Raw genomic sequence first — 24,618 nt, 5'->3', positions numbered from 1 at the left:
CATAACTGCAATAAACGGGAGGTTACATTTCATCATTATTCAATATGTCATTCATTATGCCTCTTGATAAAGCAGAGCCAAACAGCATAGTACTTTGCATCATGCAGGCTATTTCCTTTATGACAACATTGTTGAGCAGCAAATTATGAATGAGGAACAGGTCTGGGGGAAGGAGTCGAGACATTTGCTACTTCCATTTGAATAACACAACTTTCAACATGTTTTTGTTCCATAAAAATAACTCTCCATGGATGAATCAGTGACAAAGTGGAAGGGTATGCTGGCATTTTAACAGTTTATACCTGCAAAAAGAAAAATTATTTTCGTGTGTATGTGTGACATGCACACTGAGTATTTGCAAGACATGATTACTGATATCAGATCCACCACAGACATTCATCATTATGAGGGGCTTGAGATCTCTATGTCTGATGTAATGATCTTACCAGTGGTATACCAGTCCCACATTCTCCCATCAATGATACAGGGCCTGTGGTACAGGGGGGCAAACAGGATGAGAATGATGAGTAAAGAGAAAGCAGAGTAGTAAAGTAATAAGATACTCACCAAGTACATGAGAGCTGTGCAACACTCCCTTTTGTGTTAGTCCATGTTTAGTACCACATCCTTAAGCCTTATTGAGACTGCAAAAGAGAAGGTAATGTTATTATTTATTCATATTATTTAATTACCATCATAATATTTTATTGTTATCAATGCATTTAATTAAAAAAAGTCACATTTAGTTAACTGAAATCGTTTATGAAAATTCTTTACCATTATTTTAATAGCACTTAATCCTACATACTACACGACTTTCAAAGACATCGGATTGTGGTACCGTTACAATGGGTCTGTCACTCCTGCCAACGTTCCACAAATTTTCCTCTATTTCTTCGGTCCAATGAGACTTTCTTGATACTGCAGCCATGCTAGTTGATGTTCTGTTGCAGCTACATCAGGACTCCTCCCACTGAAACTTCCCGTGCCCGTTTCTTGCTCTCTCATTGGCTGTAGGTCAACGCTGCAGATGTATTCAGTCAAAATATATTTCACATTGCATGATTTGGAATCGCAGACAGGTCCAGATATTCAACAATCTAGATATCTCGCTGACATCAGCGATGCGTCTGCGTTTCTCTCAAATATTGTCATTGATAGTTCATACATTGCCATTGTTGCTCACGGGAGCGAGCTCCGATTTGCCTATGATTTCAGGCTTTTGTCGGCGATCTCCACAAAACTGTCCGTGAGCGAAAACTGGGCTTAAAATCGTGTAGTGTAAACTCTGCATAACAGATCCAATTTGACTACTGCAGAGCTCCCCATTTCATATCACAAGCTCATAATTTTTTACATGGCTGTTCCCTTGTCAAAATCCAACCTAAATTGCAGCATATCTCTCCGGAACATTAAAAATATAAATTCTAGCGACCTAGACGACTCTAGATCCTGACATGTATGACTGGCAAACACCTATTTAAAGGGAATTACAATAGTCCACGATGAGACAAAGGTATGCAGGCATACAGACAGTATTCAAGCCGCTACTGAAAGCTGCTGTATGAACAAGATTTCAAGACTCACACGTGTAAGTAAATACGGTTGTCAATCCCAAACTAGCCATGTAGTGTTTATCATAGATAAATTATGTATTTAAAAAGTTGGCAGTCAAAAATACCTATATTTTTCCTTCTTTCTGGATGGACTACTCATTTACTCTTAATTGAGTAGTTTTTAGGACAGGTACTTCTGTTCTACTCACACTACAGTTTTTTTGGGAAGTAACAGTACTTTTACTCGAGTATGATTTTTCAGTATTTTTTCCACCCCTGACATCCAGCAAACACAGAACGTTCCCTTAATGTTAGTGTATGTGATTTTTGGGGGGAACTAATTTATTCTTTATTTTATAACCATAAACTAACATTCCCAGAATGCTGCAGGGTGGTTTTTGTGGGATAACCTAAACAAAAAATGTATACATTAAATTACTGCAGTACAGCCAGGTGTAAAGTAAAAGATCACGGAATGTGTGAACTGAACACATAAAAATGAACAGATGTGGAAAGCACATAATATTTGCAATATCTGCATCTAATACATACATGTGTATTTGGTTGTCTTTATTCAGGCGCCTTCCAAATAGCTTTTTTGCACCCTTGAAGGGCACTGTGAGAAGAGAATGCTACTTGAAAGGTCACTCAAAATTAAATTAAGAATATATATATATATATATATATATATATATATATATATATATATATATATATATATATATATATATATATATTATTATTATTATTTTATCCACAAAGGGCCTTTCCACAAGACTGCTAGTGAAGAGTACATTCATACAGTAATTCCATGCTCCCTTCAGAGTGCCCAGATAAAGAGCTGAGTGAATAGGGCACAGGGAGGATAACTTTCGATTGGAAATCACCCTTGCTGTGTGAGACACATCCCACCATCAGATCAGCATGAGGGCTGCGTTTACTGTCCACACAGAGTCAGCTCATGGAAACAGACTGTCCTCACTGTGAGGGCATTGGTCTCAAGACCCTACGCTTTCAAATCACCCTCATTCTGAGGGATGATTTAGCATGACGCGCCCTCCCACCCGCCTCTTCTGTGATACCTGAAGATTCACACGAGGAGGCAAGGCGGGGCCGCGAGATCCAATTTATCCAATACGCTATGTGCGAGACGAGTATCAATTGCCGTTAAATGAATTTTGCATTAACGCGCTATTAATGCTTTAACTTCGACAGTACTGATATATATATAAATACAGATCTGTTTATTCTGTTAAGATATTGTATGTACAGTAGAGAACCATGAAATGTATATGACAACTACAGGGCAGTAAATAATTTCCAATGTATTGTGTAAATCCAGCAGCTACACGCCTGTGATCAACAGATATCATCAGCGTGCCTTGTTTCTTTCATCTTCCAAAGCAATTGGTTCAGTTAACTCTAACGTTTCTGGTAGCTTCGTTTCTGCATTCACTACGCGGGGTCTAACTTGTTGTTTGAGAATTTGAGAATGTTCAACTTTGGGTGAACTATCCCTTTAAGCGTTTTTCACGACAAGCGGTTCAGAATGTCCCCTCCGAGATGCTGTTGTATGACGTCATTCAAATATGGCGGCATTATGAGAGATTTGCAGAGTTATAATAAACATTCACCTTTTAAGTAAATAAATATACCAAAGTTTCAGTATTAGATAATGTTTACCACATGTACGTTTAAAAAAAATATACGATATTCTCTATTGATACTCATAAACCTGCAGATTCTTCTGGCATTTTGTTTTGTTTGTTTCTACATTATTCGAGCATCGGATTCATGTTTATAAATGCCGCTAATATTCTCATCATCCTAAACGAAGACTTGTTTCAACAGGAACAGGAATAACTCCAGGTGTTTCAACTGAGATCTGCGGGATAAAACATTGTGAAATGATGTTTATTAAAGAAGAGAGTGAGGACATGAGTTATCCAGAATCATGCAGTTCAAATGTCATGAAAAATGAAGATACTGAAGAACAAAGAGGTTGGTGTCCATACTTCATTATTTATTATTGTCTGTGCATGAAGATTAAAATGATAAATGATCCTTTTTATTTTACTGATAGTCTAATATCTTTTTGCTCATTTAAGTCATATTGAATCATTGTCGTACAAAGATGTTCACCAAATTTACTGGCTTTAGTTGAGTGTCTATTATAACAAATTATAATCTTTTAAAATAAGACAAAATGCTTGTGTCATTTAATTCCTCTAGGCCTATTTGATTGCATTAACATGAGCACATCAGTGATCACATTAAAATAGATATCATATGAAATTTTAATTTTAAAGTTTGTCTTTGAAATGAAAGAACATTTTGTGTTTTCATTTTAGATCTGATGGAGGTGAAAGAGGAAAGTCAAGAACTGAATGAAGTGAAGGAGGAGAAACACCATCCAGATCAGACACTTTATAGTTTCAAAGCAGAACCGAAGGCTTTTAGTGACTTAAAGACTGAAAATAATTCCTCACAAAAAAAACCCAGAAGAACAAGAGCCAAAACTTCTTTCACTTGCCATCAGTGTGGGAACACATTCACACAAAAAGGAAGTCTTAATAAGCACATGAGAATTCACACTGGAGAAAGGCCTTACACATGTCAACAATGTGGGAAGAGTTTCATACGTAAAGCCGAAGTTACAAATCACATGAGAATTCACACTGGAGAGAAGCCTTTCAAATGCCATCAGTGTGGGAAGAGTTTCACTCAGGCTTGTATTCTTAAAAGACATCTGTCCTCTCACTCTAAAGAAAAGTTATATAGCTGCGATCAGTGCGGCAAAACATTTTCTTCAGCATTACTCTTAAGAAAACACCAGAAAATTCATGCAACTGAGAAGCCGTACACGTGTTCACTTTGTGGAAAGAGTTTCTCTAAAGCAGGACACCTGAAAGAACATGAGAGAGTGCATACTGGAGAGAAGCCGTACCAATGTACTTCATGTGAGAAGAGTTTCATTACGTCAGGAAACCTGAAAGCACATGAGAGAATGCATACTGGAGAGAGGCCGTACCACTGTACCTTATGTGGAAAGAGTTTCATTAGGTCAGGAAACCTGAAAGCACATGAGAGATTGCATACTGGAGAGAGGCCGTACCACTGCACTTCATGTGGAAAGAGTTTCATTAGGTCAGGTCACCTGAAAAAACATGAGCGAGTGCATACTGGAGAGAAGCCGTACCACTGCACTTCATGTGGAAAGAGTTTCACCGAATCAGGCTCTCTAGTAACTCACAGAAAAAAGCATTGTCCAAGGTTGTCACAGTGAGCAAAGTTCAGCTTTATTTGCTATGCAGATGGGATAAAAAATAAATAAATTCTCTCAATTGGTCAATTACAATTAAGTGGGTAAATTGCCACATTAGCTGCAAAGCTGATTAAGCTGTCATTCTGTGTAAGGGGTTGAAGAACCTTAACAGTAAGACAACAGTTTAACAGCAGGTGTAATGTTAACATTATGGAAATATACTCTCCCCTGGTAAACCCATCCAATTGAAGTTACCGTCAAATGCTTTTGAAGGCACAGCCTGCATTACAAGATGTCAGCCACATAAATGTAATGTGTCTGTCTCTGCACATACTGAAGTCAAGTGACTTTGTATTAAACTCTGGCATACATGAACTCCTCAATCATTTTATACTTAAGTAACCTGGCAGCAGCTTTAAAAATGGCAAAGCAATAGTTCATGTCTTTTCAATTTTAGTTGAATTAGCCTACTATATGTAAAATTGAAAAATGTGTTGGAAAATACTGATGAATTTAGAAAACAAATATCTGAGCTTTCTTTACATCCTTTGCCTTTTAAAGGTGTATCGTCACTGAGGTGACTAATAATAATAATTATTTCTGTTTTTCCTTTTTAAAATGTAATGAAAACACTTTTAAAACTTAAAAAAATTTGAGAATATACCATCTACAGGCCTGCAAACTGCAAACATTTAATAGCCTTATATATCACACAATGTATGAGAATATACATTTCTATACAATTTGAGTATTTTTAATGACATTCATATGCAGGAAAAGAGTGAATAATACAGTACGTTACTTCAAAAACACATTGTGAATTAATAAGACATGTCAACAGCACAAACGTCTTGTATATGAAGTTCGGCAGTATGACATTCATTTTAATGTGAAATTAAAAGTTTTAACGCTATCGAAGCCTCCGCAGTTTCGAAGTTGAATCGATCTGCCATGTTTTTGCATCTTTATCTAAACAAATGTAATTTCTGCTTGTCTATTTAAGCTTAGACAATGCTTCCATGTACATTCTTGGTGCTAGCCATGTGGAAAAATATAGATAAATTGCTATGGTAAACAAAACAGTGCTCAAGCTCGCTACACTGTGCATCAACTTTGTGACGTGCATGCACGCGAAGGGAAGTGTGATTTGTCTGGGAGTCCGATTTTGGTACAACACCTGTTCACAAATACAATCTGAATTGAACTTTAGTTCCGGGTTGATGACACAAGACGCACGCACAGCTGAAATACATGCTCTGGCTAAGCAGTACGTTGACTGTTCTGTTTAACATGATAAATAAAGTGCTCACTCCCTCTGCCACCTCTTGTCTTGATGCTCCACCTGAGACTTGTATAGCGTTTTTAGATTTCTTCATTGGTAAAGTTGATGCTTTACGATTTTGCATTACCACTTGTTTGATCAGTTCAAACCTATATATCTCACTAAGCTGATAGATATAGTCCAACAGATAAAGCCTACCGTCTCTTCTGTTGATGTTATTCCTGCTCTGCTCCTCAGAGAGGTACTGGACACTGTTGGTTCTAGTGTGTTGACTATTATGAATAGCTCCTTATATAATGGCATTCTTTCATCCTGCTTTAAGCAAGCAGTGTTCTAGCCACTTCTTAAGAAGCCAAATTTGGATCCTACCAACCTTAATAATTTCCGGCCTATTTCGAAATTGTTTCTCAACTCTCTTCATTCCCATCTGAAAACAATATATTAGATAAATTTCAGTCTGGTTTTAGAGTTCATCACAGCACAGTCTGCACTACTCAAGGTGACAAATGATTTACTACTCACTTTGTATTCTGGTAGACCTGTAATTTTAATGTTGCTTGATCTTAGTGCTGCTTTCAATACAGTTGATCATACATTGACCATCTTAGGTTTGAAGTTAGTATTAAAGGCACAGCCTTAGCATTCTATCTGTAAGTTAAGATGTAAACCAATCTGAGTGTTAGGATTGGGAATTCTTCTCTCCGCCCCCAGAGCCTTCCACGGCACCGCCATCAGTCTTCCACAGCCATACCCGCTCCCCGGAGACAACTACTCCTACAGCAGCTCCACCGCCTGACCCTGTCCTGTGGCCGTCTCCCATGCCTCCTGACCCTGTCTCAGCCCAGCGGCTGCCTCCTAGGCCTCCTGATCATGTCTCGGCCCTGCGGCCACCTCCTGATCTCCTGAGCTATTGCAGCTCCAACAAAGGAACAAAAAAAGCACAAAGGAACAAAATGTAACCAACACAGTAAATCAGTTCAAATAGTTTTAATAAAGTTCAAATGTTTTTACTGTTTAAAAATAAACAGTTTCAAGTCAGTATGTGAGGCTCACTACTGCATATATAAGATCTTTAAATCACTCAGCAGTTCTTCTTAAAAAAAATAGCATGTCTGCTCTGCCCTACAAAACAAAAAGGCAGTAACTGCATTTTTTATCAAAAATGAGGTATTATCATTTTCATGACATTCAAGGCATCCTTTGTTATGTGACAAAACATCTTATCTCAAATGTGTGTCGTTTTGGAGAAAAATGGTAGTCGTTTGTACAGTAACTGCAAAAAGCCCTAGTGAAACAAAGCATGAGTACAGTAACATCCATTACTGTATTCTTGTTATGTTTTACCTAACAAAAAATAACCGTGTTGCTGCGCAGTGAAGGTACTGTTTACATGGTGAACACACACAGCTGACTTCGTCCTCACGGGACGGTTTTAACATTTGCGATTTCACCCTTCTAACTTCACACAAATTTTGTTTGAGATGGCACAAAGCTGGGGAAAGAAGATGGTCGAACTGACATTGAAAAGAAAATACCCGGAGAATGGTAAGTAACAGTGACAAATTAAACATTTAGAGGCTAGGCTATCACAATATAAACACCTGTCAGCCATCAGGGCGGGACTTCCTCTCAGAGGTCCATTCAGATAGCATTATGCTAATTGACAGGCAATGTTTTAAATAGCTTTGCTTACCTGCCCCTGATTCTCCCTGCTCCTAGCTGTAACTTTATCCTCTGTAACTTCACATCATCGCCGATGCCATGTCATCATTTTGTTGTTCATGTCACAAAGTTATAATCCAACCAGCGGTGGAAAAATATTCAATAACTAGAAAAGCATGTGGTCCTATTCAAAATAAATTGTCCCAATTTGGGCCTTGATACAGCTTAGCAATGTGAGACTTTAAGCAGCCGTTTCAGCATCAGAATAGCTTCCGGGTGGAAAATATTGACCTAAAATGGTCAAATTAGTTTGGGTTTGGTATATCCATGTTCAGGAAAACAAATGGTTCCAATTATTTGAAATACAGTGTGTCTAACACACCCAGAGCCCAAGTTGTGGCAAAATAGTTTTTGGAGAATCTGTAGTTACTGCCTTTTTCCTTGGTATGGTGCCACGTTTTTGGTAAGTAATACAAAGCAAGAATACAGTAACTGCAAAATAGTGGTAAAATATCAAATTAAATATGAGGATTGATATGTACAAAGAATAAGCTAATATAAAGTAACAAAACAGCCACATGTCCAATAATCTACCTACAACTACTTAGGCTGGTCAGGAAACCAGGTAGGAAATGTAGGTTTCTACCTACATTTTTCTCAGTTCTGCACTCTGCGTAGTTACTGCCTTTTTGCTTTGTAGGGCAGTGCTGATAATGTCCCCGGCAGTAGAAAATGTTTGCTCTTAGGTTGTGGATGATGCTTGCACACACAGATACCTTGTTGCCCAATCAGAAAGCATTGGCAGAGTGTCCTTCATGTCCCACCACCAGGTTACTGGACTCACTGAGGACAGCGTAGATGGAAGTAATCTGTAGTGCTGTATCTCTGCATGAATCTTCGCTGTAGTGCTGCTGACAGTGGTCTCTGTTCTTACTTCCATTGCCATGTCCTCCTCAGCAAACCGCTCCCCAAGGGCAGATAGCTTTGGCCTCTTCTGTGAACAAATAAGTAAAGAAAAATATAAAACACTATCAAGGTAAAATCAAAGAAGTAAATTTTCTTCTGAAAATTAAATGGGTAAAAAATAGGATGTCTTTATATTTTCTTACCAGTGTTGCTAATGCAGATGCACTGCCTTCATCAGATGAGCTGTCATCTTGGTCACCTGCTCTCTCTTTGAGCCCCTGTTCCATTTGCTGGGCTTGAGTATGTATTCAATAGAATATGAGGGTCATATATTTTGATCTACTATTAAAGAGAAGTAGAAGAATTAACACCTGTTCTTCTGAGGTCCTTCTCATCAGCTCCTCCTCCAGTCTGGTCTACACTTTATCTGCCACTTTTGACTTAAATCTGGGATCCAAGGCTGTGCCCTCCTACGAGAACTGTCTGATGCTGTCTGCAAGACAAAAACATAGTATGAGTCCCTGAATAATCCTAATGAAAACAAGTGAGAAATCAATAGGATTACACTACAGAGGTCATTCCAGATAATGTCCTTGATGGTATTTGTGAAGGCGTCCTCATCATTAACTGTGAAGTGGTGCTGGAGTTTATCCAAGATTGGCAGAATCTGACCCAGGGTTGGGCTCCTTTCAGCAGAGACGCATATGGTTGAAGTGTAAAGTATCTTTGTAACTTTGACAAAATTTTCTACTTTTCTGAAATCCTCATCAGAAACTCTCTGCAGTCTTAAAAATGTAATCAGTTTTTTTTTTAGCTGGACTGTAGTTTTATGATCACAATGGTTCAAATTGTAAATGGTATAATCTAATGACAAAGTTCTTTACCTGTCCTTCTCCATTGATTTCTTAAGCCGGGGGTCCATGGAGGCAGCCTGGATGGCAGGGAACTGCTCCAGGAATGGCCCCACCATCAGGAACAGGCTATTCCACCTCGTCCTCACATCCAGGATAACAGCATGTTCTGGAAGGCCTAGAGTGAGAGAGAGAAAGAAAGAAAGAGAGGGAGGAAATTGGTGTGTGTGTCATTATCAAAGTGGTTGTTCATTTGTAGAGATATTTTACTAAATTATTATATAAAGGATTGTTCTAAATTATTTGGCCAAAGAGTTTTTCCCTAAGGTTGATCTATATTGATTTCTACTTACCGAGAAGATGCTGCTTCTCCTTAAGGACCGGTTTAGCTAGGCTGGACCTTTTCAGCCACACCAAAATTGCTCTGATCCTTCCTGCCAACTGTGAGTCTGAGGGTATAGTGTAAAGTGTGAGCAAAGCAGCTAATTTTTTTAGTTTGCTACATCCACGTTTGCTGCATTATCCACTATTATCCGCAACTTCTCTGTCCTTTGTATTGAATTCATCAAGAAAATCTCTTTTGCTACAATGTCCCCTGTCTGGGATGTGTATATTGCCCTTGTATGAAGGACTTTCTCTTTCATGGAGTGCTCTCTCACTTGTGAGATGACTCATGATGTCAGATAGTGGTCTTGTACAATGCTGTTCCAGCCATGAGCAGTCACAGCCACATCCCTCACATCTTGTAACTCTTTCTTGACGTTTTCGTTTTCTACTGCATACCATGCAGTATATTTGTATTTGAGAGCATGTCTCGGCTGGGGGACTGATATCTGGGGTTTAAGGCCCTTATCATCACCTTATCGTTGGCAACAGAGCACAAAACATAAAAATAGCATTGTTTTATCATTGTTGCTTACTATTAAAAGGTAAAAAATAAAAACATTATCTTGGCTAAGAGATTACCTAGACACCTGGCCAACAACCGTAACGGTAAAGTTACAATAACAACACATCGCTTACTTGCATCCACCATGGAGCCTCCACTATAGAAAAAGGCAGCAAAACTTTAACAATGAAGTTTGTTTCTGCCCTTTTTCTGCCAGCGTGAATGGATTGACACTTGATGGTCTCCTCATGCCAGGGTCTGTAGGGGCAGAGGCTATAACATTAATGTGAAGAGGGAAAAAAAACATGAAAGCTAAACTGTTAATTCAGCCAACCCTAAGGATAAGCACGGTTTAACAAGATAACTAGTTTAATGTGAGTTAAACTTGATCAGTAACTGTCAACCTTAAAGCATTTTTAGCATCAATTTTGCTAGCTATCTCCAGAGATGGGACCAAGTCACACATGTGCAAGTCTCAAGTAAGTCTCAAGTCTTAACCTTCAAGTCTCAAGTAAGTCCCAAGTATTTTTTTCTTGGGCAAGTCAAGTCAAGTCCAAGTCAAGTCACAGGCTATGTCAAGTCAAGTCCAAGTCAAGTCACCTTATTATTGTAATTTTACCTGCAGAATCTGATCATAATAAAGTGAAAAGACAAGATATAAGTAACTGTCAGTAAATTACAATACTCATGTTCAGTAAAATACATCATGGAATCAAACAAAATTGTAACTTCATAAAATTATTTATTTTTCACTTCTGCCAACAGTGTTTGAAATGTTTAAAATTTTCAACATTGAGTCCATAAAACAAATAACAGCTTAACATCCAACAGACTCCTCTCTGAACACCTCCCTCTCTCTCTCTCTCAAACACAGTTACGTACATTAAACTTTGTTACATTTCTCCTCTCTCTCTCACACACACTCTCTCTCTCTCACACACTCTCTCTCTCACACACACACTCTCTCTCTCTCACACACACACACTCTCTCTCACACACACACACACTCTCTCTCTCACACACTCTCTCTCACACACTCTCTCTCTCACACACACACTCTCACACTCACTCTCTCTCCCACACACACACTCTCACACTCACTCTCTCTCCCACACTCCCACACCCACTCACTCACTCTCGCGCTCACACACACACACACACACACACACACACACACACACACTCACTCTCGACTCTCGCGCTCTCACACTCCCACACTCACTCACTCACTCACTCACTCACTCACTCACACACACACACTCAGAGTATATCCATTAGTCATTACCTCTTTTACAAGGTATTGCACCTTGAGGTACCAGCGCGTGTGAACGTCATGGCAACATACAAAACAATGTACCTCGCGCGGGAAACACTTAACGTAAATGCCCGTAACTAACGTAAATCAAGCAGGCTAGTATGCAGCATAAGCCACGAAGTGTTGGCGAAATAAAAAATTAATGGACAGATTTTTTTTTTCCAGAAAACTTCTTGCACAAAATAAATTCAAGCACTTTCAAGGACCTGTATCTATGTATGTTTATTTTCAAGAACTTTCCAGGGCCTTGAATTTTATTTTTCAGATTCACAAACTTTCAAGGATTTCAAGGACCCGTGGGAACCCTGCTATTATTACATTAGCTAACTACCAACTAACCAGATAAAATTAACAAATTGACAAGCACTTACTGGGCAGAATGGCTCTTCAAATGGCGGACGAAATTGGAGGTTGTTGTCTGGCTGTCCGCGATTTTAACGTTGCATGTCTTGCAAAGCGCTGTTCGTCATTTGCCATCTTGATAATAATTTTTGAAGCCGAAAGCGATGACCCTCGGTAACGTTACCCCTCCGGCTGACATGTTGATGTGTTATCTGATCTAAGTGTGCGTGGTGTGCGTAAGGTACGAGAGGGCATGGCTGATGATAGCCTATAGTGTCATGATCCAGTCATGACAAAACTATTCTCAGCCTGCGCTCCAGCTGGATCAACTTTATTTTTTAAAATAATGTACATATTTTATATTCAAACTGAAAACATGATGTGATTAACACTCAAGTCATTCAAGTCTTCGTGTCTCAAGTCAAGTCAAGTCCCGAGTCTTTAACTTCCAAGTCCGAGTCAAGTCTCAAGTATTTTATTTTTTGTCAAGTCAAGTCACAAGTCATAAAAATAGCGACTCGAGTCGACTCGAGTCCAAGTCACCAAGTCACAAGTCCCCATGTCTGGCTATCTCTAGCCATACATCCAAACAATATCTAACGTTACGTAGGTCCCAGTTTATAGGACTATTTCACCACACACAGAAACGTCAATTTAACAAATACACAAGCATGTACCACTACAAGTTAGCCGATTTTGTTTGTTGGTTTGTTTGCTAAACGTTAACCTTACCTGTCTCAGTCCCAGTCATGGCGCCGCTGCATTCATCATCAGTAGTTTTGGTAGAGGACTCGTGTGGTGTGCATGTTGGAGGCTCCGCGGCAGGAGGATGCTGAGGATGACTGCACCGGTTCTGTCTTCATGCAGTCGAAGACGGAGCAACTTTCTGCTCTCAAGTTTATTCCGTGCATTGTTAAGTGCTTCATTCGATTTGTTGTATTGCAGGTCTTGGCAGCAATTATCTGGTCACAAATACTGCATATTGCACATTTGGCATCGAGCATGGTGAAATGTAGCCACACTTTCGATCTTTTCCAGCTGCGGTAGCTGCGGTTTGTGAAAAGAATCCTCAGAAGAATAAACCTTTTCTCTTTATTACAATTTGCCTCCTGAAAGTTTTCTTACACTTTTGATGCTGTTTTTATTAACCTCTGAAAATTGCTATTACAGGACGCATACACACTACAGTCTCACCTGTGAACCCCGTCTCTGGGCATAACCTATGGGCTGAAATATGTGCCACCAGAAACTGAATTTGAACCATTTATATTTGAATTTGAATGGCTAAACTTGAATAATTGCATTGAAAAACTGAATTTGAATCACATAATTTGAAATTGTATTGTTTAATTAAAATTGAATTTATTCAAAAACTGAATCTGAATTGTATCATTTGAAATTGAATTTATTCGTTTGGAACTGAAGTCCAATAAAATTTGATCCTCACTGAAAATTAAACTCTCTATATATCTTCACATTCACTTCTCACAATTCAGATTCAGTTCTCAAATTCAATTTCAAGTTACTGAGACAGACATCCGGGTAGTTGGAGGATGAAGGAAGAGCAATCGAGCGCAGATCGATAGATAGCGTTCATAGGTTGGTTTCACGTGGCGTCACGCTGCTGCATCGCGAGGCGCGCAATTCAGATGGAGGGCAGGAAGTGAAATAGCTGAGGATCTGCCGTCTGGCAAAATGCCAATGTTTTGTGTAGTTTACGGCTGCTCCAATCGTTCTAATCGAGAAAGGGAAAGGGTTTTTATAGAGTACCGAAGATTGTCACTCATAAAGGTGAGAAATGTAAAAGCTCACAGAACAACGCCGTAAAAGTTGATTTTTAACGTACGTCTGCGGTCGGGAGGAGCAGAGTCTGTTAATGCCCGTGTCTGCAGCGACCACTTCGTCGGAGGTATGTTAGCTAGCCAACGTGTTTTTTGTGTCTGTGTTTATATAGCATTAGGTTGTCATTAAATGCTCATTTACTTAGTAATGCTTATTAAGTTACCGGTAGTCTAATATGGACTTGATTGGGGCTTTTTAGGTTGTCCTAGCGCTTGTCTAATCTTTCGGAGTCTATTGTCCCATTGGAGTAAGGAGGAGGGAGAGGGATAATAATCAGTCAGTCCAGTACCTGAGCCCTCACACATGTAGTGTCCAATACCTGATCCCTGCTTCTTGGCTCTGATGATGATAAGTAAGAGGACATGGAGTAGTACTACCTGAGCCCCGACACATATCAGTCTGTTAGTATGTTTTCAACAAGTGTAATACTTTTATCCACTAGTCCAATTGTACAGGTTATATGTATTATATGTAATGAAATGGATTCTAATCTGTTATTGCACACCATGTTCTTGTTATTATAACAACTGTTGAAAAATCTAATCTTGTAAATAAACCACCATGTATAATTCTGTCTTCTCAATGGCATTTAATCTTTTCATTTAAATTATACAACAGCCAGAACTCACAAAGACCACACTCATAACAATAGTCAAAATGTAATCTTGTCTCATACAACCGTATTGATATAACAGCAATATCACACAGCCCACTTTCAAGAGTGCCTGGATCCTTTCATTACATTACACATGTGAGTTTGTAACTTGCTGTCCCAGTATTTCTGGAAGTATACCGTTTCTAAAAAAGCCTAACATCATCCTAAAGTTCAAGATCGGGCAAAATCCTTTCAACAAAAATGTCATTGTGGTTCCACACAACAAAATCACAGTACTCAGCATCTACAATGTGAAGCTGTCCCTGAACTTGGTAGTAGTAGTCATGAGTCCGGTCCAGCATGACATTATCCCCATCATTGATGAGGCAGAAGCCCTTTTCCCCAGCACACAAGCGCAGATTGGCTTCATCTTGGTCAGAGTGTGGACACTAAAATCACAGAGAGAAGGACACGTGAACAATAGATTAACAAATATATTTTCTGCCTTTTTGCTCAGTTTAGGACTTGAGACACGACTCAGTCTCGAGATTTAGGGACTTTACTACAACAGAGACTGTAATATTACCTTAATCTTGCAGATGCCAGTTCCGTGACAGTCACAAGCAACAATCCCATCAGGGAGGACCCCATGTATGGCCACTTGGGGTTCAGCCAGAGACCACTGTCCATACAGGAGAAGCCTGCATGCTCCCGACCCATCAGCTTCTCATAGACTCCTCTGGCTTGTGCTTCATGTTTGCATCCATAACTGTACACAGTACACATGCAAAACATGAAAAGGAAATGATTACTTAGTATTGGATGTGTAGAGCCAGTTCAGTGATTTAAATGCCATTTCCCTAACCCCTATACTTAGTTCTACTCCTGCATAACCATAGTCTTATAACCCTATAACTAATAACTAACGTGCACCAAAGCAATGTGTTACTATACATTTCATTTAATATTCCACCAGTAAGATACATTTACTTAATAGACAAGCTTCTTTTTATCCAAATTATACCCTCTGTTGTCAGTGTTTCTTTTTCTGGACATAAACACTGTTTACACGAGGCCTTACCTCTGCCTTACCCTAATTCAAACCCTAAATACCTTGTAGCGGCTGTGGTGAACCTATATGCTTCTGGGTAGCATATGGCCTTGATCAAGCTCTTGGATGGTTGCTGGGGGTTGGTCTTAATAGCTTGTTTCAGCTTGGAAGCAGTTATGTGTCCAGCTCTTTGCCTAAACCAAATCCTGCTTGCGCTCTGACTTCGAGTTGCCCTCTCTACAGCCTGGACCTGGGACATGATGAGCTCTTCTAGGTGGAATACCTGGCATAGCTCTCCAAGCTCTTTGGGGGGTAGCTGCAGAGTCTCTGGTGTTCTGTATTCAAGAACAGTTTTAGGAAGCATACTAGATTTGGGGATGAATTCTTTGTAGTAAGGCTCCCTAGCCATCAGTGCTGCACTCCTTGGACAGTTTTTGCTTAAAGTCTCAAAAAAACTAGCATATGTTTCTGACCCTCTCTTCACTCTTGGGCATGAAAGTGATTTCCCAACCTGGTTTTCAGTTGTCCTGCCATCAATAGAACGGTCAAGCTTTTTTTTTTTGGCTTTAGCAGAGAAGTCGATCAGAGCTACTGGAGCAGCAGGAATCTGAAAATAAGTTAACACAAAGAAGATCATTAAGTCCACATTTCTGTGGTCCATAACCATAACATATCTATATGCAGTATAAATCTGGCGTTTATCCTATGGCTGTGAGCAAAACAGGTAAGGCTATCATCACAGGATTGAGATGCCAAACTGTGTTTATGTGGGTCTTTGCTGTCTTAGCTTCTCTTTGTCCAACAGGGAAATTGTGACTGACCACATTGTCACAAGCTACACATGTTAAGGCAGAATATAGAATAGAAATAATTTAATAATCCCCAACATTAGGTATGATGGAATATAATGAAAATCCCCTAAAAGAAGATGAAATGTAGGCTAGATGAAGACAAGCAATCTGCCTGATTAAGTAACCAAAGGGGCACAATATAAACATTAATTTAACATCATAATTTAGCCTACAGTTACAGTGTCCAAAAAATACAGTGTCACCTTACCTTTTTACATGTGATGGCATCAGCCACTTGCACTGCTCTGTTGTGCAGGAAGCTGTATCGCTTTCTTCGAAGTGTAAATGTGCTATTTTTGTGTTCTAGTCAAACGGAATTAACTAACTTATGCATTCAATTCAAATGAATAGGGCTAGTGCTATGGTGTAATTGCCCTGAAGTTTATGGCCTTACATTATGCTAGCACCTGCCAAACACAGCGACACACAACTTACACGCTTACTACTCTCTCTCTCTCCCTCTCAGTAAGCAGTAACGTTACTCTGACAATGACAACCACGAGGAGAAGTTATCGGGAAAAAAATCACACTGAAGACATGACCAGTCTACTTGGCGGCGGCTAACACTAGCTACGTTTGCAACAACATTTTCACCGGAGGAAGAGGCAAACGCTTAGAAATAATAAACACCAGGCAAAAATGTTGTTACAAGAGCTAGTAGGCTACCATAAAACGTGGGATTATAGCTACTGTTTGCAACGTCGGAGAAAGATTTAATTTCCCTGTTTCTACAAAATAGCTATAACATTAACAACAGTTAAACAAAAGATCGTTAGATCGTAAAAAAAAAATCATTACCGTATTTGTCCCAGCCGAATCCATGGTGGTGGTCAGGCAAGCACTTCTTCTTTGTTTCATGGCGGGTAACGTACTGTGCTCCAAAACATTGGTGCTGATTGGCCCAAGAGGAGTCCTGTGCGCCAATGAACGCTATCTATCGATCTGCGCTCGATTGCTCTTCCTTCATCCTCCAACTACCCGGATGTCTGTCTCAGTAACTTGAAATTGAATTTGAGAACTGAATCTGAATTGTGAGAAGTGAATGTGAAGATATATAGAGAGTTTAATTTTCAGTGAGGATCAAATTTTATTGGACTTCAGTTCCAAACGAATAAATTCAATTTCAAAAGATACAATTCAGATTCAGTTTTTGAATAAATTCAATTTTAATTAAACAATACAATTTCAAATTATGTGATTCAAATTCAGTTTTTCAATGCAATTATTCAAGTTTAGCCATTCAAATTCAAATATAAATGGTTCAAATTCAGTTTCTGGTGGCACATATTTCAGCCCATAATAACCGGCATAAACTATTATGTGTTTTTCCTTGATGCCTAAACACAGCCAATCACTGACAATTTAGATTTGGGCACATCTAGCATGCTACATGCTTATCACTGACATTGACGAAATTAACCCCTTAGGTATCGAAATTTGGTACCGAACGACAAGACATTTTTCGATTCTCGATTGTTTAGAGGCAATTTGGTCAGTGCCTAAAATGTATCGATCTTGATACCCAGCCCTAATTCTGAGTTAGTTTGTTTATTTTTTGTTAATAAAGCTGTATTGATCCTCATTCCTCGCCTGGCTCATCACAACTAGCAATCTAACGACCGTCTCAGGGTTCACCCCTTTACTAAAAACTTGGGAGTGATCTTTGACACGGCTCTACATTTTGAAAAACAAATAAGTGCTGTGGCTCAGGTTGATTGCTAAATTAAAACCATGGCTCTCATTTAAGTATTTTGAGATAGTTATTCCTCCATGCCTTCATCTCATCCAGACTTGATTATTGTAATGCACTGTACATGGGTCTTAGTCATTAATTATTATATCACTTGCAGTTAGTCCAAAATGCAGCTGCGAGGTTGCTGACTAGAACAAGGATGAAGGAAAGTATTTAATCCATTCTAGTATCTCTTCACTGGTTACCAGTCCAATACAGGATTCATTTAAATATTTTGTTATTTGTTTTTAAAGCTATTAATTGTTTAACCCCATCTTATCTCTTAGAACTCCTTAGTCATCAACAATCCTCCAGGACTCTCAGATCCTCTGATAAACAACTTCTTCATATACACCATGCTCATGCTTAAAATTTAAAGTTGATTGTGCCTGCTCCGTAGTTGGCCCTAGACAATGGAATTACCTACTTCTGGACATTAGATACACTTCACATTTTGAAATCACATCTGCAGACATATCTAAATTCTTTGGCTTTTGTATGAATGTATATGGTATTGTTTATTGTTTTTAATGTCAATCAAACCTTAATTCATTGTTTATTTGCCCATGTACAGGACTTCGATATACACTTGTTGTTTTTAAATGTTCTCTTTAAATAAATTGACCATGATCTGTCTGACCCAAAAAAGACCAAATGAGCCAGTCCCAATGACTGTCAAAATTAGCTGAGGATTACCAAGGACTTGCTATGTGATGAGATGCTAATGGCTGTAGCCGAATAAAACATTTATAAACCTACAGATGTTTGTTAATGTATTATTTTTTAATAATTGAAAAATATTTGCAAATGAAGGTCTTGAGACTTAAGCAGGCATTTTTACTCAGTGATATTATTAACACAAATGATTAATAATATATTCGTTTTCTAAATGTGTTTGTATTTTTTTATTAGGCTTAATGAATTGTGTAGCGAACAGTGAAGGATATTTTCAAGAAATCTATTTTAATAGATAGAATCTAATTTTCATTAAATTACTGTATGTATCAGCAACAACATTCTAAAACTAAACTAAATGCAGATGACAATTAGCCTGGGACCGAGTTCGAAATGAGCGATTTGGACTCATACAGGCTGGCGGCTTTTATGAGTTACTAGACCGGATTTTGAATCAAAGAACCCGTTCGAAGTGAAGGTATCAAATGTACAGGCATTGTCGAAACTCATCTCTACAGTGGTGTCTGACTCAAATAGTGCCGAATGAGCTGGTTCCACGAACTGTCAAAGTTTGCAGAGGATTACTGAAGTGACTGATGAGTGAGCTGCTGGTACTATGAGCATGCGTGAATCTAGGACTTGAACAGGGGCAAAATGTAAGTTTCTTTATTGAAAAACAAAATGTACTGGAAATGTTAAATATTTTAAATTGTTATAACTTGAATCATGGCAGTGAGCTGACTGAGAATAGTTTATTCTCTTTAGGCATGCAGAACATATCCGCGTTTGTACATTAGTGTCTGTATTGGGTACTTAGGTACTTTAGGTATTGTCAACACTAATAATATTAAACACAATTAATATTATAACTTAACTGAATAAAAGTTAATAATCAGCAATATTCGTTCACATACGGCTTTATATAAATGTTTGAGCATGAAAACCGTGTCTCTACGATGTTAGAAGTACATACTAGTGACGTCATTACGTGATGTAAAAGAACCACTGAATACATTTTAGAACTGGTTCATGGACACAAACTTTCCAAAAAAAACTTTTGCAGAAATGAATCAGACTTCCCATCACTATTTCTGACTAACTATTTGGCATTAAATAAGTTTACCTAGACTGTAGAGACTAAATATAATCATAATTTAGAACAACGTAATGTTGGTTGACCTTTCTAAATAGTGTTAATCATTACCTCTGATTACCAATAATATTATTCCAGTTTAAAAGAATATAGGAAACTAGGTTGGCCTATCCAGATAGTATTAGTCACTCCCAATTGATGAGAATAGTGTTACTTTAAGTGTATGCAGATCTAGAGGGACTAAACAAAACTACTATTCAGATAAGGGTTAGCAGGGAGCAATCTGTCTGAATTATTTTAGTCAATACGATTAGCTTTGGGTGAGAAACAGACCAAAATGTAACTCCCTTTTCACTGTAAATCTTGACATTGCAGTCTTATAGGTACAACCATGATTTGAAGCACAACTTTTGATGTATATGCACAATGCTGCAAATTTGTGACATAAACTGTGTAGAATCTGTTTGTACAAGAGGTCAGTTTTCTTATTTCTGTTTAAGATTCTCTGTGAAACATTCACAAATGATGCTGGACAACATGGAGCATCAGGTTTTGCACAAACTTTGCACTCACACAATTATGTACCTTTTCACCCTATTTCTAAGAGACGATGCCAATCCCCTCCAACCATACTCCTTTTGTGGCTACTTACGGATCACATAAGATAGGTGTGCGAGGGCTGGATGATGAGCTTGGAGAGTTTGAGGTAATTTCACCAGCGCAAGTCTTGTGCCCATCCTCACCACCCCTCAAACATCTTCATCTGTGGATTACACCTGTGATGATCTGCGCCTAAATATTGCCATGCAGGCCACCACCAGGTTCGGCAGTTATTTCAAAGACAGGAACAATATGTCCATTATGGTGCCTGAAGGTGAGGCCTGGATGCAGTCAGTTGATGATCTCACCAGTATATCTCTCAGAGGAGATGAAAACTGTGCATTAGTCTCTAAAGCTGTCCCAGGCCCTCTCTTAAGCAGTCCAGAAGCTCAAATTAGAGTTCTTAGCTCAATGATCAGGTTTATCTGAGCCAGTGTGATTCTGTGTCCCGCCAACTTGTCCCATTCTTCCCAGAGCTGCACGAACAGCTCACCAAGACGTGGCATTCGCTGTACTCTGCGCGAACACTCGTCTCAGGGGCCGCATTCTATATGATTATGGACTGCGTTGGGCAGCATTGGTATATTGTGATTCCCCTGGTGGAAGAGGCAGTAGCAACCCACTTGTGTCCCTCCTCTATCCCAGCATGGAAGACCAGACCTGCGCACCCATCCAAACCCTGCAGGTTAACATCTGCATTCTTGGGAAAAGCCTATGTAGCGGTGGATTTGGCAAGCTTACCAGGCTGACCTGCTATGTTAAATGGATGCATATGGGCCAGACTCCAGAGTCCTTCATGGAACGGTGCCGTGCCACTGATATGCCACTCCAGTCTACCAAATTCCCTATTCAATCCATCAGCATTTCGATGGGTAGCCTGGTGTCTGCGGAACCGCATATCTGGCTTAATTACTCATAGATGTGTGACAAAGACAAAGCTATGCTGTTGGATGCCCCAAATTCTCACCATAAGTGCCTTGAAAGGTTCCAGTTAGCTCAGAAACAGTCGCTAGCATACAAAAACCTCTTGCCCCACACCTAAGAAGATGGACATGGAGCCTCCATTGAGGTCCCAGTGGCCTTGGCCAAGACGCAAGATTGCGGCCCTAAGGAGCCCTTGTCACGGCAGAAGACCTCCCGCCAAGGCAGAGCAGCATTCCTGGTGGCACTGGCATGAATAAGGGATCTGTTCGTTCCAGCCACCAAAAGGACCTGGACCATCTCTCCGTGTCCTTACAGAGCTTCATTTGCCTTCCCAGATGGTTCCAAATGTAGATGTCTGGAGTATACTTTGGGGCATTTCCAGTTGGATGCCTAGAACAATCAAACACTGCTACTAGCTACAGTTTCACGAGGCGGCCGGACATGGAAGCATAGTGTCTACAGATTAAAAGCTGTCAGGTCAACATATTTAAGCAAACTCACAGAAAATAACCACAACAATCATATGTGTTTATTCAAAACTGTGGCTAAATTAGTTAGGAATTAAGCATCAACGGAACCAGATATTCCTTCACTGCACAATAATAATGACTTTATGAATTTCTTTACTGATAAAATTGAAATAATCAGAAATAAAATTTGAACTGTCCAATTTTCAACTGTCACAGCACCTCAGAAAACAGTGTCTCATAATTTTGCTTACAAGCAACTTCAATCCTTCGCTGTCATAGGTCATGAAGAGCTAACAAAACTTATCAAAAAATCTAAATACACTCACCTAAAGGATTATTAGGAACACCTGTACAATTTCTCATTAATGCAATTATCTAATCAACCAATCACATGGCAGTTGCTTCAATGCATTTAGGGGTGTGGTCCTGGTCAAGACAATCTCCTGAACTCCAAACTGAATGTCAGAATGGGAAAGAAAGTTGATTTAAGCAATTTTGAGCGTGGCATGGTTGATGGTGCCAGACGGGCCAGTCTGAGTATTTCACAATCTGCTCAGTTACTGGGATTTTCACGCACAACCATTTCTAGGGTTTACAAAGAACGGTGTGAAAAGGGAAAAACATCCAGTATGTGGCAGTCCTGTGGGCGAAAATGCCTTGTTGATACTAGAGGTCAGAGGAGAATGGGCCGACTGATTCAAGCTGATAGAAGAGCAACTTTGCCTGAAATAACTACTCGTTACAACCAAGGTATGCAGCAAAGCATTTGTGAAGCCACAACATGCACAACCTTGAGGCAGATGGGCTACAACAGCAGAAGACCCCACCGGGTACCACTCATCTCCACTACAAATAGGAAAAAGAGGCTACAATTTGCAAGATCTCACCAAAATTTGACAGTTGAAGACTGGAAAAATGTTGCCTGGTCTGATGAGTCTCGATTTCTGTTGAGACATTCAGATGGTGGAGTCAGAATTTGGCATAAACAGAATGAGAACATGGATCCATCATGCCTTGTTACCACTGTGCAGGCTAGTGGTGGTTGTGTAATGGTGTGGGGGATGTTTTCTTGGCACACTTTAGGCCCCTTAGTGCCAATTGGGCATCGTTTAAATGCCACGGCCTACCTGAGCATTGTTTCTGACCATGTCCATCCCTTTATGGCCACCATGTACCCATCCTCTGATGGCTACTTCCAGCAGGATAATGCACCATGTCACAAAGCTCGAATCATTTCAAATTGGTTTCTTGAACATGACAATGAGTTCACTGTACTAAAATGGCCCCCACAGTCACCAGATCTCATCCCAATAGAGCATCTTTGGGATGTGGTGGAACGGGAGCTTCGTGCCCTGGATGTGCATCCCACAAATCTCCATCAACTGCAAGATGCTATCCTATCAATATGGGCCAACATTTCTAAAGAATGCTTTCAGCACCTTGTTGAATCAATGCCATGTAGAATTAAGGCAGTTCTGAAGGCGAAAGGGGGTCAAACACAGTATTAGTATGGTGCTCCTAATAATCCTTTAGGTGAGTGTATATGTTAGATACAATCCCAACTAAGCTCTTAAAAGAGGTATTCCCAGTAATCTTAGAATTTCTTCTAAACATTATTAACTCGCTATCCTTAATACATGTCCCAAGAAACTTTAAAATGGCAGTTATTCTCAATTCCTAGAGAATTGCCTAATTATAGACTGATTTCAAATCACCTGTTTATGTTAAAAATACTAGAAAAGATAGTGTCCTCCCAACTATGTTAATTTCTACAGAGAAATTGAATATATGAACAATTTCAGTCAGGATATTTAACTGACTATAAGTGACTTATCAACTGGCTTGCTATAGCTAGTAAACAGTGTTACAACAAAAATTCAGTAGACTTTTGGTAACACTTTGGTGACTGAACCATTTGAAACAGTTTGCGTCATGAGCCAACAGTACAATAAGTTGCTCATAACCGTTCTCGAGTCAACAGTATCGTACATTGAACTGAGAATCACCTCTTTTGGAAGTGCCGTGTCCAGGGGCGAAAATTTCATCAAAATGTTGGGGGAGACAATAAACATAACAATTATCAAGAGCAATTTTTGAAGGGGACACCAAGGTTTTTTTTTTTGTTGTTGCCCCGTTTGCATTTGTATTATTTAATTTCTTAAACAATTATTTTAAGAATATGTCATTATATTATTTACAATACACATGTTTTAATGATATTTTAGGGGGGGACAACCCTCAGATAGGGGGGGTCCTGACCCCCCCGACCCCCTGCGATTTCCGCCTATGGCCGTGTCATTAAGGGAAGGTGAAATGTATGTTTCTAGTGTATTTTACTGAACAGCAGAACATATCACAAATAAAGCATACTGGACATATATGTATGACTTGATTGTATTACCATTTTATCAACGTATGAAGATGATCCGGTCGCAACAGACCTCTAGTCAACAGTACACTGATCCCAGGACAGCAGCTCTTGAGTCAACAGTATACTGAGTCGTTTACAGCAGTTCTTGAGACAACAGTACACTGATCCCAGGACAGCAGATCTCGAGTCAACAGCCAGTGAGTGCTTTTAACACGAGCGCCAAGTTCCAAACTGGAGCAGTAATGAGGCAAGGTCTCAACTGCCTCGTACCATGCAAGAATTTCACAATCAAAGTATGTGTGCCTATTGACAGACTGCCCAATGCGGAGTATCTGGGTTCTATCAC

At 39.4% G+C, this 24,618-nt stretch overlaps 1 protein-coding gene across 1 annotated transcript in view; it reads left to right on the top strand.

Moving 5' to 3' along the window:
- The first annotated feature begins 3,139 nt into the window (after window positions 1-3,139).
- The window catches only part of LOC127645736 (zinc finger protein 135-like), a 42,975-nt gene continuing 21,496 nt past the window's right edge, over window positions 3,140-24,618 (top strand). Inside the window, exons 1-5 of the mRNA XM_052129398.1 lie at window positions 3,140-3,557; window positions 3,908-4,838; window positions 9,070-9,182; window positions 20,513-20,613; window positions 20,718-20,781. Coding sequence (XP_051985358.1) covers window positions 3,464-3,557; window positions 3,908-4,838; window positions 9,070-9,182; window positions 20,513-20,613; window positions 20,718-20,781 — 1,303 coding nt within the window. The 5' untranslated portion in view covers window positions 3,140-3,463. The remainder of the gene's footprint in view (window positions 3,558-3,907; window positions 4,839-9,069; window positions 9,183-20,512; window positions 20,614-20,717; window positions 20,782-24,618) is intronic.

The sequence above is a fragment of the Xyrauchen texanus genome, chromosome 6 (genome assembly GCF_025860055.1).
Source record: "Xyrauchen texanus isolate HMW12.3.18 chromosome 6, RBS_HiC_50CHRs, whole genome shotgun sequence".
In the NCBI taxonomy this organism is placed as follows: domain Eukaryota; kingdom Metazoa; phylum Chordata; class Actinopteri; order Cypriniformes; family Catostomidae; genus Xyrauchen; species Xyrauchen texanus.
Note: the sequence above shows the minus strand (reverse complement) of the source record. Positions and strands in the feature narration are given on the sequence as shown.